At 36.5% G+C, this 15,373-nt stretch overlaps 1 protein-coding gene across 1 annotated transcript in view; it reads left to right on the top strand.

The window, feature by feature from the left end:
* Nucleotides 1–444: 444 nt before the first annotated feature.
* Nucleotides 445–15,373, top strand: part of TYR (tyrosinase) — a 117,560-nt gene continuing 102,631 nt past the window's right edge. Inside the window, exon 1 of the mRNA XM_004619043.2 lies at nucleotides 445–1,263. Coding sequence (XP_004619100.2) covers nucleotides 445–1,263 — 819 coding nt within the window. The remainder of the gene's footprint in view (nucleotides 1,264–15,373) is intronic.

Below are 15,373 nucleotides of genomic sequence, written 5' to 3' on the forward strand. Positions count from 1 at the left end.
ATTCTGAGGCCTATTTATGTCTCTGAGAAACAACCACTTTGTTCCAGAGATGTTTAACACTGCCTTATCTTTCTAATAAAAGAATCCCAGTGCCTGACTTCCCATTTTCAGATTCAAATAGTTGATTTTTAGTCAGTTGGATTAGCTCAGGTCAGGTTGATTATTATTGCTACTATTATTATATCAACAAGAATTAAGCCATTCTTAATGGATATTGCTTTTTGTATCCTATCCAACTGATGGGGTACAGGCCAGCTCCAAAGAAAACTTAGTCATGTGTTTTCCAGAGAATGAAAGCTTAAGACTGAGTGTTTGATGTTGAAAATGGGAGTGGTGTTATATAGGTCTTAGCCAAATCATGTGATAGTCACTGTAAGGAAACGGGACACTGAAGTGTGTGGTTCAATTCACCAGCCGCTGCAGACTGTGAGGAACTGAGCGAGAATGCTCCTGGCTGCTGTTTATTTCCTGATATGGAATGTCCAGACCTCTGCGGGCCACTTCCCTCGAGCCTGTGCCTCTTCCAAGAACTTGGTGGAGAAGGAATGCTGTCCAGCATGGAGAGGGGACGGGAGCCCTTGTGGCCAGCTCTCCGGCAGGGGGTCTTGTCAGGATATTCTTCTCTCCACTGCCCCGCTTGGCTCCCAGTTCCCCTTCAAAGGGGTGGATGACCGGGAGTCTTGGCCCTCCGTCTTTTATAATAGGACCTGCCAGTGTTTGGGCAACTTTATGGGATTTAACTGTGGAAACTGCAAGTTCGGCTTTGGGGGAGCAAACTGCACAGAGAGACGACTCTTGGTGAGAAGAAATATTTTTGATCTGAGTGTCTCAGAAAAGGATAAATTTCTTGCCTACCTTACTTTAGCAAAGCACACCATCAGTCCCGACTACGTCATCCCGACCGGCACCTACGGCCAAATGAATAATGGATCGACGCCCATGTTTAGAGACACCAACATTTACGACCTCTTCGTCTGGATGCATTACTATGTGTCCAGGGACACGTTTCTTGGCGGATCGGAAGTCTGGAAAGACATTGACTTTGCTCACGAAGCCCCGGGGTTTCTACCTTGGCATAGACTTTTCCTGCTGCTGTGGGAGCAAGACATCCAGAATCTGACCGGGGATGAAAACTTCACTATCCCTTACTGGGACTGGCGGGATGCAGAAAACTGCGGCGTTTGTACGGACGAGTACCTGGGCGGAAGCAACCCAGAAGACCCGAACCTGCTGAGCCCAGCCTCGTTCTTCTCGTCTTGGCAGGTAAGAGGAGACCAAAGCGTAGAGGAGACTTGGCAGTAGTTTCCTCAGATGGCTGTACACTAACCCCCTTATTCCTCTTACCAAATGCAGAAAGAGATACACTATTAAGTACCTTCACCTATATGGACAATTAACAGTTAGATAAATATTTGTGTAGTATTATCTATTTGGTTCTTAAGTCATAATAAAGTAAACTTGGTTCATTACTACATTCACCTTGAAAATACTAAGAATGGATTACGTATTTGTTGAATAAATGAAATATTTAATGTTGATATAAATTGCCTAAATCAATACTTCTGAATATTTTACAATAAAACTTTTACAGTGAACAAATTAATATTACAAGCTCCTGACCTTATGTCAACCACATTTAACAGAATTTGCAGAAAAAGATATGGAGAGGCATCATTTCCAAAAAATCCGACGATTATTACCATCAAGAAAGTTGGGGCAGGGGCTGGAGCGATAGCACAGCGGGTAGGGCGTTTACCTTGCATGCGGCCAACACAGGTTCGAATCCCAGCATCCCATATGGTCCCCTGAGCACCGCCAGGAGTAATTCCTGAGTGCAGAGCCAGGAGTGACCCTTGAGCATCGCCAAGTGTGACCCAAAAAGCAAAAGAAAAAAAAAGAAAAAAGAAAAAAAAGAAAGTTGGGGCAAACTATATAGATTTACTCTTCATTTTAAAAGTAGATGAGAACTGAAGGTCCACCTAGATACATGATAAAATAACTAATGTTTTTGGACACATAGCTTATCACAAGTATTTTTGTGGATTTGATGCTCTAATATTATTTTTCTATCTTAAATACTAAAGCAACTAAGTATACATATATTAGGTAACATCACAAAATTACAGAATCACTGAGTAGCAGAGATAAAACTTGTTCTCGGGTAACCTGACTATAAACACTGCACAATATTTTTAAGGATGTGAGGCTATGATCTGCTAGCCTAAGGTTGGGTTATTTTATCTCATATTTCTCACTTATAGGAGTCAGCTGTTTTTTTTCCCTACAAATGTCCAGTCTTATAAAGTATTATGCAAGGTTAAAGATACTTGTTTTGAAATTTATTTATATTCCTTTTAAATTATTCTTTGCTATTTTGGATGTATTTGGGGGTGTTGACTGTAGCTGGCAGTGTGCTGAAGCTACTCTAGGCTGTGCTGGGGCCACTCTAGGAAGCACTTAGGGGACCAAGTAGCACCGGGGATCATACTCAGGCTTTCCAGATGCAAAGCATAAACGCATCACTTCCATTAAATTATCTCTCCCGTTACCAGTGATGCTTCTTAGTTATTTACCATCTTGAGGCTATCATATAAAGAATGCACATCTGCCTCTTTGCCAAGAATTTACTACATATGCTTTATCATTATTTTCCTAATATTTAAACAAAATAGAATATGCTTAAAAATTTATTGCTTAGAGTATTTTGACATATAAATGATTTTCTCTCACCTTTCTCTCATGCTAAATTCACATCTTCCAAATGAAGCCCTTCAGCCTCCTTGAAATGTGGTCACTGTGTAATTTCTGGTGTCACAAGTGTCAGAAAATTACTAAGAGTAATGAATAGATTTGTGTGGAAGAGATGGAACAAAATGTACTTAGAAACTATTTCAACAAGGATTTAGATATACCTTAATCTATACAGCAAAATATGTTCACCAGGCACTCACATCCTGTTTAAAATACTGGATGTAAGCTATTCAATCATTTGTAATGCTTTCCTAGCTCAGAAAAAATAGAAATTATTTAAAATTATATAAAAAATTTTAAATAAAAATTAAAATTATTGAAATAAAAATTGTTTAAAAGTCAGACTATTGGCATCCACACTAGAATACAGTGATAAGGTGCTCACCTGGCACATGGCTGACCTAGGCTCAGTCCCTGACACCTTATAGGGTCCGTGAGCACAGCAGTGGTGATCTCTGAGTGTGGAATAGGAGTAAGCCCTAGCACCACTGGGTGGGCCCCACCACCAATAAACATGTAATAATATATACATTGAGTTTTATATGCACTAATTGATGTTTAATTATATAAGAAGGCATTATCTGATGATGCCCCAAATTTCTTTTTTTACTAGTTACTTATTGATTGTTGAGTAAAAATTTGCTTTACTTGCTTGTGACTAATTTTATTTTAAAAGAAATAAAAGTATTGGGATCTGTGAGTCATCAAAAGACAAAAGCTATAAATATTAAGTTAATGTAATTGTATGGATTAAGTTGCTATTTAGTAGCTGATAGTAAAATTTAGCAGTAAATAGAGAAGATGAACACCATTGTTTTAAAAAAGACAAACAGTTCTAAAGGTGAAATAAATCAGCACACACCTGTAGGTGGTAGTCTATTTTGTGTGTCACAGACCAAATAACAGGTCAATGTGATAATACAGTGGCTAGGGTGCTTGCCTTGCACATGGCTACCTGGGTTCGAATCCCTGGATCCCATGTGGTCCCCTGAGCCCCTCCAGGAGTGAGCCTTGAATGCAGAGCTAGGAGGAAACTGTGAGCATCGCCAGGTGTGGCCCAAAAATAAAATACAAAAAGAGAGACCAAATAACTTCTAGATTCTATAATTTTTTACTATTTTCCAAATTACATAGACTGAGAGACTCTAATGTAAAGCCTCACTTTTTAAATTTATTTAGTGACTTTTCCCACTTGATAAAAACCTACAGTTTAAAAATTTATAGCAGTTATGAGTTCTGTGTTGATAAATGTTCACTACATGTAGCGCAGTATCTATATTTTCTGAAAGATGAATAAGGCCCAAAATGTAAAATCATTTTACCATGATCACATAACTGAGAACTAAAACCCATTACCTGATTCCAATGCTAATTTTAGATCAACATTTTGCTCTCTATTTAAAAGGAGTGATGTGATTTAAAAGTTTTATAAGAACTCAAATAAGTCACTAATTTGTGTAAAATTTGTCTAAGTAGTTACTTAGACTTAATTAAAAATTAGTTGCACAAACAACCTGGGCAGGTATCCTGATATTGTCCTTTAAATTGATGTCACCTTTTAAATATTCCCTGAACTTTCACAAATCTGTATTCCTTACTCAGGTAGATGTGAATTTCATTTCTTACAAGATATGTTGATAATCACTATATGTCGCACAGATTTATAAGATAGATCTTAAAACTCATTAGAGCCCATACTCATTTTCAAACCTATCCAGGTTCACCAAATTGTCAATTACTGCAAGATAGACACCATCTCTATTTTACTTTATATCTAAAGTATCCAGACAATAGACTTAGCTTTATAAGTGTACATTAGATTGAACAAAATTAAATAACCATAAAATGCCCATTCTAATGTAAATATACATTAAAAAAGGAAATTATTGATGGCTATATTTCCAATGTGTTCCTTATATCATATTTCTTTACAGTACTAACTTCCCAAGGTCAAGAACACAATGATGCCAAAAATAAGTGATTTTTCAGTCAAGAATAAAACACTTAATGTGTTTCATTCTAAGTTTCTGAGTACATAGACATCAAAAAATAGAATGCCCAATTGAGAATACAGCACATAATATCATATATGAATATAAGTGATATTGACCTTTCCAGGTACAATTTTATGTTAAATAAAATATATGAAATAAGATTCCATGTGTTAGTTTTGTTAGCTTATATTTAAAACTGTATCTTTTACCAATTTGTTAATTTGTTTGCTTAATACAAAATTCATTTAAACTAGAATCATGTTTATCATCAATTTGAGAGGCCCAATATTTTTTGAAGAATTCTCAATAACTTTCAAATACAAATAATTTGTTCAATATAATCAGATTCAATATTATGCATACAGAGATAAGCTAGACATAAAATGAAATGGTAGACCAGGAATAGTTATAATGATTCAAAATTAGGAGAAGAAATTTTTACCTAGATAACAGTAGTGAATAAAATGTGACTAAGGAGATTATTCATCAGGTGAAAACCACATCTTATGGAAGCAAACAGTGGGGAGAAAAATCCAGACAGCAGAGCAGTGAGTTTTAGGTAACCATAGCAACAGCTCCATTTCTCAAAAAGCTTCTCTTTCTCCCTTATGAAATATTTGGTGGAATGTCATACCGTTTATTTTTTTAGACAAGCTTTTAATGTCATAATACATTCTTTGATTCTGAAAGCATTTAACATTTGAAAGTTTATTGCTATTTCCTTAAATTTAAAACAACGCTATCTATGTTCACTTTCTCACTTTGTACATCTGCTCTTGTCTACCTTCATTTGACTCTGAACACTTAAGGTGTTAAAAAAACAATTCCTTCCTCAAAGAACTATAAAATTCATCACATGAAATCAACAAACAATGTAAAGTCTTTAGTTTTTCCAAAAAAAAATGAGCATTAATTATATGTAGTTGTTTTTTGCATTAATGGAATTGTAACAAAATACACAAAAATTCACAAAAATACAGTGAGAATTTTATAAGCTTTGAAATATATAAGCATATTATAAACTTTGAAGCATATAAATAGTAGATTTGTATAACATTTATCTTTAAGATTCTGGGCAAATTATGAATTGTTCTAAGAATTTTGGATAAGTAAATATTAAAGCATTATTATAAAAAATTTCAGCAAGTCAATTTATATAAAATTATTAGTGTAAGTATCTTAGTGTCTAAGTTTCTGTGTGAAGTTATATCTTGCTAGTTCCATAATTATTAATATCCAAAGAGCATTCAAAACAATTCAGTGGTCAACAGTATGTTCCTTAATAATTACAATAGCAGTGATCACTAGTCACTTGAGTGGGTGCAATATGTGAATTGCTTTTTATATTTAAGATTATTTATCTTTATAAAAATTCTTGTCCTCACTGAGATACCTGACTCATTATGTAATATCAGAGATATTTAATACTGGGATATTATATAATTGCTCCACATTGATGCAGTTTATGAACAGGGAAAGCTTCTTTCTGACTGCAGTCTCTATTATCACAGCACTGACAGCTTCTGATAGCACACCTTCCTTTCTGTATAAAATAGAATGATACTTTGGAGTAAATTTTCTGACTATTTCTGTAATCAGGGTAGAATTTCTCCTGGCCAATCTATTTAAACACTGAATCTCTTAGGCATTGGCATCTCAGTTAAAATAGATTCATTCCAATCTCTCTAATGAAACCCAGTTAGAGATTTATTAAGTATCAGGCCCTGAGAGCCAGCGTAGGCCCGAAGGTCGTTTGCCTTGCACACTGGCCAACTTGAATGGGCAGCTGATTTGCTTCTGGAGCCCTGCCAGGTGTAATGCCTGAATAAAGTCAGGAGTAAGCCATGGACAGTGCCAGGTGTTGCCAAAGAGAGAAGGAGAGATCCTGTAAGTATCCTCAAACGTTTAATTGATAAAATAGGAGCCAGATGAGAGTGCAGTTGTCAGGTGCTGGCTTCTATTCTGACAAGGCATGTTATCCTGACACACAGGGTCTAATTTCAGACCTTACCTGCTAATTAAACTCTCAACCTTGGAGGGTTAGTGTTTGGGCATAGTCCCTTTCTTCCTGGAACAGTGGGCCCTGGGAAGGCGGTAATGATTTTCAGGCACCCAGTTAGGATCCTGATTTGGTTTCTTGTTGCAGGTATTTCTGTGTTTCGTTGTCTTACCTTAAAGTAGATGAAGTAGAACCGGGACATCACCAAACAAGAAGTAGTAGTTTAGAAGAAGGGCAGAAAATGGGAATGTGATGAGAAAAGTCAGTACATAGAGGACAGTTTTTGTGATAAGTGGAAATTATCAAGTGTATAAAACTGAGCACCAGTAGAGCTGGGCAATAGTATAGCAGATGAAACCTTGTACATGATTGATCTGCTTTGGTTTTGCTTTTGTTTCATTTGTTTGTTTTTGGGCCTCACCTGTTGGTTCTCAGGACTTACTCCTGACTCTGTGCTTAGAGATCACTCTTCTGGTTTGGGGAGGATTCTCTGAGGTTAAGGGAATTGGCCATGTGCAAGGCAGACTCCCTACCTGCCTTCCTCCATGCTCCTACCCCCAGCACCTGGTTTGATACCCACAAGTTCCTCTTGTCCCCAGAACACACTGAGTGGGTCGCCCAGAGGATTCCTGGATTTTGACCAAACAACACCCCCCCAAAACAAAAAACAAAACCCCCAAAATAAAAATAATGAGGACCAATAAGGATTATTGGGTTTTGGGAACTTGCAATGAAGTTTTATAATAAAGTCTTTTATAAAGAATAAGAGAAGCTAAAGAATGCTACCTATTAATATAAATGAGTACTAAGAAGTCAGGTTTCATAAGATAGCTGTTAGAATTTGTGTCTTTAAGCATTCAAATTCTTATTGAAATATTGGCTTCCAGAATTTTATTGTCTGTGTAGCAGGAGGTTACTTAAATTCTAAAAATTAATGAAACTTAGAGTCTCATTAATTAAATATGAATAACAAAAATGCTGGTTTTAGTTATTTTATCATAAGTACAATTTATTCAAACTATATTTTTTAATGCTTGCTGTTTTCAGGCATAGTTTTATGTAATGTGAGAATAATAGTGAACAAGATAAATACATCTGATATTTTTGTTGTGCTGATAGTTTTCTAGGTACTGTTAGGAAGTTTAATGATGTATATAATTTTGCTCTATCAATATTGTACTCTAATACATATAAACACTCCTATTAGTAAGTACTTTACGTAGCTTTTCTTTTATTAGGTAGAAGCTAGGGTATATATGGATGTAATAAAACATAATAAGCAATAAAACAATTACATAGCATGTTAGAAAGTGCTAAGCACACTGATAATATAGAATGCAGTGGTACACGGTTAATGTGTAACTTTCATGTGGGAGAAACAATCTGATTCATAGTATATTTCAATTTCTGCCAATAAATACTCCAATATTGGATCCCAAACCATCACTGTGCTATCACTTAAGATCTTAGTGTTGAAAAAACTCTGAACTGTTAATTTTCATATACTTAGTGCTCACCAGCTCTAATACTATGTATGAATGTATATAAATGGACATAGTATTAATATATGGTGTATTCAATATGCCCCAAACAGTAACAATAACAGGTCTCATTCCCCTGACCCTGAAAGAGCCTCCAATCATCCGGAAAGACAGGTAAGGAGAGGCTGCTAAAAATCTCAGGGCTGGGACAAATGGAGGCATTACTGGTGACCACTAGTGACAGTGATATAGTGAAATATTATATCAGGATATTAAATAGATGATTAGGGTACATCTCTTTTATATAATAAAGTTTATAACAAATGAGCCAGAGAGAGGTAGGGGTTAATGTATATACTGTGCATGTGGATTACTATGGTTCAAACCTCAAGCACCACCTAATCATACAAGGTTCACATGGGGCTTGTCTAGAGGTAATCCCGAGCCCAATTGGAGTGGCCTTGGTAATCCTGGCAGTACAGGTTCTGAGAGACAGCATCAATGCATCATTTAATTTTTTTTACTGAATCACAGTGATATACACATATATAAAGTTGTTCATGATTGGGTTTCAGTCATATAATGTTCCAACACCTGTCTCTTCAACCCTGTACATTTCCTATCATCAATGGTACTAGTTTCCCTCCCACCCCACATAACCTTGCCTGTCTCTATGGCAGGTACTTCCTCCCTGCCCCCTGAAACCATATATCTCTCTGTCTCTCTCTGTTTCTCTCTCTGTTTCTCTCTCTCTCTTTCCTTTTGGGCCTTATGGTTTGCAATACAGATAATGAAAGTTAATCAGGTATATCCCTTTACCTACTTTCAACACTTAACTCCTTTCCAAAATTACCATTTCCCACTATTTTTTTTCACATTGATCCCTCCTCTAGCTTAACTGCCCTTTGTGCCCCAAATACTCTTGTGGCAAGTTTCCAACCACAATCATTGACCGGTCCTCCTGGACCCTGATATTCAAGCAATGCATCTTTTAACCCACACATTGAACTGGTTGGTTGCAATCATCAGGAAAGGTTCTGAGACTCGTGAGCATAGTTTGGGGGTCCCCTCTCCCTCAAAAAAGATATGAAAGTTATTCATTTATATGTCTAGGGTAAAAGTGATCGCGCCTCTCCTCCTAAAAGTGCAGAACTTCATTACAAAAGAATGCTCAGTAAGACCCAGACAAATGAGAGGGTCACAGAAGAGTGAGCAAGGGAAAAATGAGTAGGAAATAAGGTTTGCTTAAATATGGTCAGAGAGCCTGCTGGAAATAATAAACTCACAAGATTTTATTTAAAATCTCAAACAGAGTTTAAGAAAAACAAAAATGAAGGCATACAACTTGAGCCTGGCACCAACTATTACTGCTTTAACTAAGCTTAAGAAACTAGGAGAAAAAGAAATTTCTGTGTATTGGAGATGGTGATTGAGTGTGTTGGCCATCCAGTGAAGCTTTTAGGTAGAATAATGGGGATGCTCCAAATTTGTTCTGAAGAGAGGATCTGGAAAATGATTAGTATAAAGTTCTTCTGTCCTTTGTAGGCCTAATATCAGAACACCATTAATAAAACCCAAAGAAACTTTAATAGAGCTATCTCTCCTTGGCTTGTCAGAAATTTGACTTTTGCTGCCCAGATTCTGCTTGCATAATTTGTAGGTAAAGGACAACTACTTACTCTAGTTGGCCAAAGTTCTAATTCACAGGTGGACGGTATTTCTTTTTACTATTCTAGGTTTTTATTTTTTTTAATTTATTTATTTTTAATTAGTGAATCACCGTGAGGGTACAGTTACAGATTTATACATTTTTGTGCTCATGCTTCCCTCATACAAAGTTCAAGAACCCATCCCTTCACCAGTGCCCATTCTCCACCACCAGTAAACCCAGCATCCCTCCCACTTTCCCCAATCCCATCTCCCCCCACCCGACCCTGCCACTGTGGCAGGGCATTCTCTTCTGTTCTCTCTCTCTAATTAGCTGTTGTGGTTTGCAATAAAGGTGTTGAGTGGCCACTGTGTTCAGCCTCTAACCCACATTCAGCCCACATTACCTTTCCCCCACATGGCCTCCGACCGCAATATACTTGGTGATCCCTTCTCTGAGTTGCCCTTTCCCCAGAATGTGAGGCCAGCCTCCAAACCATGGAGTCAACCTCCTGGTACTTATTTCTAATATTTTGGGGTGTTAGTATCCTACTCTGTTATTCTATATTCCGCAGATGAGTGCAATCTTTCTATGTCTGTCTCTCTCTTTCTGATTCATTTCACTCAGCATGATACTTTCCATGCCGAACCACTTATATGCAAAATTCATGATCTCCTTTTCTCTAACAGCTGCATAGTATTCCAATGTATAGATGTACCAAAGTTTCTTCAATCAGTCATCTGTTCTAGGGCACTCAGGTTTTTTCCAGATTCTGGCTATTGTAAATAGTGCTGCAATGAACATACAGGTGCAGATGTCATTTCGACTATACGTTTTTGCTTCTCTGGGATATATTCCCAGCAGTGGTATTGATGGGTCAAATGGGAGCTCAATATCTAATTTTTTGAGAATCATCCATATTGTTTTCCAAAAGGGCTGAACCAGCAGTGTAGAAGGGTCCCTTTCTCCCTACATCCTCTCCAACAGCGGTTGCTTTTGTTCTTTTGGATGTGTGCTATTCTCTGTGGTGTGAGGTGGTATCTCATGGTTGTTTTGATCTGCATCTCCCTGATGATTAGTGATGTAGAGCACTTTTTCATTTGCCTTTTGGCCATTCATATATCTTCCTTGGGAAAGTTTCTGTTCATTTCTTCGCCCCATTTTCTGATGGGGTTGGATGTTTTCTTCTTGTAGAGTTCAACCAGTGCTTTATATACCATTGATATCAACCCCTTATCTGATGGGTATTGTGTAAATATCCTTTCCCACTCTGTAGATAGTCTTTGTATTCTGGTCACTGTATCTTTTGCAGTGCAGAAGCTTTTTAGTTTAATGTAGTCCCATTTGTTGATCTCTGTTTTTACTAGATTGCTTAGTTCCGTGTCATCTTGAAGATTCCTTTATCTTCAATATCGTGGAGGGTTTTGCCGACCTTGTCTTCAATGTACCTTATGGTTTGTGGTCTGATGTTGAGGTCTTTAATCCATTTTGATCTGACTTTTGTGCATGGTGTCAGGTCGATGTCTAAGCCCATTCTTATACATGTGGTTGTCCAGTTGTGCCAGCATCATTTGTTAAAGAGGGTTTCCTTGCTCCACTTCACATATCTTGCTCCCTTTACAAAGATTAGATGATCATACATTTGGGGTTGTGTGTAGGGATATTCCACCCTGTTCCATTGGTCTGCGGCTCTGCCTTTGTTCCAGTACTATGCTGTTTTAATTGTTACTTCTTTGTAATAAAGTTTGAGGTTGGGGAGGGTGATGCCTCATCGTCTTTTTCCCAAGAATTGTTTTAGCTATCTGTGGGTGTTTGTTGTTCCATATGAATTTCAGGATTGATTGATCCGTTTCTTTGAAGAATGCCATGGGTATCCTTATAGGGATCGCGTTAAATCTGTATAATGCTTTGGGGAGAATTGCCATTTTGACAATGTTTATTCTCCCTATCCATGAGCAAGGTATATGTTTCCATTTCCTCATGTCCTCTTTTACTTCATGGAGTAACATTTTATAGTTTTCTTTGTAGAGGTGTTTTACTTCTTTGGTTAAGCTGCTTCCGAGGTACTTGATTTTCTGGGGCACGATTGTGAATGGGATTGCTTTTTTCATGTCCCTTTCCTCTGCCTCATTGTGTGTGTATAGGAAGGCCATGAATTTTTGGGTGTTGATTTTGTAGCCTGCAATTTTACTGTCTAAGTGTATTGTTTCTAAGAGTTTCTTAGTAGAGGCTTTAGGCTTCTCTAGATATAGTATCATGTCGTCTGCAAATAGTGAGAGTTTGATTTCTTCCTTTCCGATCTGGATGCCCTTAATCTCTTTTTCTTGTCTAATAGCTATCGCAAGTACTTCCAGTACTATATTGAAGAGAAGTGGTGAGAGTGGGCATCCTTGTCTTGTGCCTGATCTTAGAGGAAAGGCCCTTAGTTTTTCCCCGTTGAGGATAATGCTTGCCATAGGCTTGTGGTAGATGGCTTCGACTATCTTGAGGAAAGTTCCTCCAAACCCCATTTTGGTGAGGGTTTTCTATCATGAAACGATGTTGGATCTTGTCAAATGCTTTCTCTGCATCTATTGATATGATCATATAGTATTCTAGGTTTTTAAAGTCAATTTTAAGTCTACTATTGTTGAGTGAGGACTCTCCTCTCATAGCCCTCATGGTTTTGTGTTTCATGCTTAACTTCTGTCTTCCTAACAATTTCCAGGATTACTCTTACTGGTTTATCTTTGCTACCAGATTTGTATTCAAGTTTTCCTCGTTCACTCCTCTTTCCTCATAGCTGTAGATTCTTTATCATACACAATCTACAGAACAAGCTAAATGTTGCATTAAGCTGTCTTACTTATTATTATTTTTTTTTATTTTAGGCACTGTGGTTTACCACATTAACCCTATTAATTGTAGGGTTCCATGAATAACATGTTCTAGCACCACACCCTCTACCAGTGTCCAGTTTCCTCCACCATTGTCCCAGTGCCCTAGCACATCCTATTCCCAGACACAATCCCTATAAGAGGTTCTCTTCTATAGACAAGTTCTCAGTTTCCGGAGCTTTGGGGTGCTGGGTATTTCCCAAATATGTTTCTTTCTATGCCACGTATAAGATTGCCTGTCCCTCTCCTACTGACTGAATTCACTCAGCATGCAACTCTCCAGATACATTCACATAGAGAAAATTGCATCATTTCATTTTATAGTTGAGTAGTATTGTGCTATATACCATAGATTTTGTTATCCATTGATCTGTCAGACTTTGGGTTTTTTCCATATTTGGACTTCTCTGAATAGTGCTTTAATATCATAGGAGTGCAAATATCTTTTCTGAATAGTTTTGGGATACTTGAGATGGTAGAAATGGAATTACTGGGTTAACTAGAAGCTCAATTTCTGTTGTGTTGAGTAGTATCCTTATTGGGTATCAAAACACTGGAGCAGTCAACGCTCAACAAGCAGTGAATTACATTTCCCCACATCCCTTCCAATACTTACTGCTTTCATTCTTTGTGGTGTTTCCTAGACTCATTAATATGAAATGATATTTCAATATGAGTTATTATTTTTGCATTATATACTGTTATTTTTGGTCACGTGTAATTTTTCATATACCATATCCACCTGTATGTCTTCTTTGGGGAACTTCTGTTCATCTTCCTCCCACTCCACTCCCACCCCCATCTATTTTTATGAAGCTGGTTGTTTCTTTCTTGAAAGGTTCTACCAGTGTTTTAGATATCTTGCATGTTATTCAGATGAGAAAACATTTTCACCAGTTCTGTGGTTAGTGTTCTTATTCTGGTCAATGTTTCTTTTGAAGTGCAGAAGCTTCTTAGTTTTATGTAGTCACATGCACTTATATTTGTTAGCATTTTCTTGCTAAAAATATTAAATTATTAAAGATACCTATAGATTAAAGGTCATGATGTATTCTACCTATGCATCTCAATATAATTTATAGATTTAGTTATTATATTCAGGTTTTTAATCTATTTTTATTTTATTTCAGTGTATGATTTTAGAAGGAGGTTTAAGTTCAAGACATGCATCTGACTGACCCGTTTCCTCAAGACCATTTCTCAAAGAAGTCTTCTTCTATTCCTTTCATACTTTTTGCTTCCTTGTTTAAAATTAATGGATAATATACCTGATAAATGTATGCCCATGGACTCTTGATTTTATTCCATTGGTATGAAAGTCTGTCCTTATTTCAGTATAATGCTTTTTAATTACTACAATTTAGGAGTAAAATTGGAGAAAGAAAATCCTCACATCTTCTCTTTCCTTCAAGTTGCCTTGGCTATTCAGAAGATTTTATTTCTCCATTAAACTTTTGCCATAATTTTATCCATGTCTTTTAAATATGTCATGGATATTTTAATAGGGGCTGCATTTAATCTGCATAATCTTTTTTAGAAACATTTTGCCTCATTTTTAGTGGATTATTCATAACAGTCAATACAAAATAAATTGGTGAAAGTCTGTGTTTTGTGGAAATATGTAAGCAAGCTCTATGCTAGTCGCTATTCCTCTGCTTCCGGGACCATAACTGGAACGTTCTACTCAGAACGTAGTAGAAAGACCAAAACTCCAAATGTCTTTTTAAAACTTTTATTTTATTTTTATGTTATCCACAAGATTTGATTACATTTAATATTTGAACATAAATCCCACCACCATTACACCTTCCCAACACCATATTTCCATCCCGAACCCCAAACATTGCCCCCAAAGCTGTATAATGTTGTGAGCAAGATTGTCATTTAGATGATCATTCAACTTTATGAGTATGTGGTGTGTTTCCATTTTATTGTGTCCCCCATTATTTCTGTTAGTGGTGATTTGCAGTAATTTTTGTATATGTACTTGATTTCTTTTGTGAGGCTAATTCCTATGCATTTACTTTTCCAAAAATTATAGCTGTTAATAAATTTTAAAAAATTTTCTCTCTTTCATTTTACTGTTTGCATTTAGAAAAACCATGGATTTCTTGTGATGATTTTGTGGCTTGTCACTTACTGTACTCTTCAGGGATGTTTAGTACTATGTACTTAGGGTTTTTACTTAGTGTCATGTCATGTGAAAGTATTTAGAATTTGTCTTCTCTTCTTATATGGATGTACTTAATATCTCTTTCTTGCCAAATTGCTACGGCAAAGACTTCAGATCCTGTAATGAATCACGATGGTAAGAGTGGGCAACACTGCCTTGCACCTGATCTTGGAACATTTTCAGTTTTTCAAACTAAGTGCATTATATTCTGTGGGCTTATAGGAAATGGCTTTCACTATGTTCTGGAAAGTTCAACTTTCATTTTCTTCAGAATTTTTATTATGAATAGTTGTTGGATCTTGTCAAATTCCTTTTTGGTGTCTATCATATGATCACTTTATTTTAATTTTTCATTGTATTGGTACGTATATTATACTGGTTGATTTGGATATATTAAACCAACCCACCATTTTCATGATATATTATGATCTTTTTAATTGTTTGCTAATAT

This window comes from Sorex araneus, chromosome 1, assembly GCF_027595985.1.
Source record: "Sorex araneus isolate mSorAra2 chromosome 1, mSorAra2.pri, whole genome shotgun sequence".
NCBI lineage: Eukaryota > Metazoa > Chordata > Mammalia > Eulipotyphla > Soricidae > Sorex > Sorex araneus.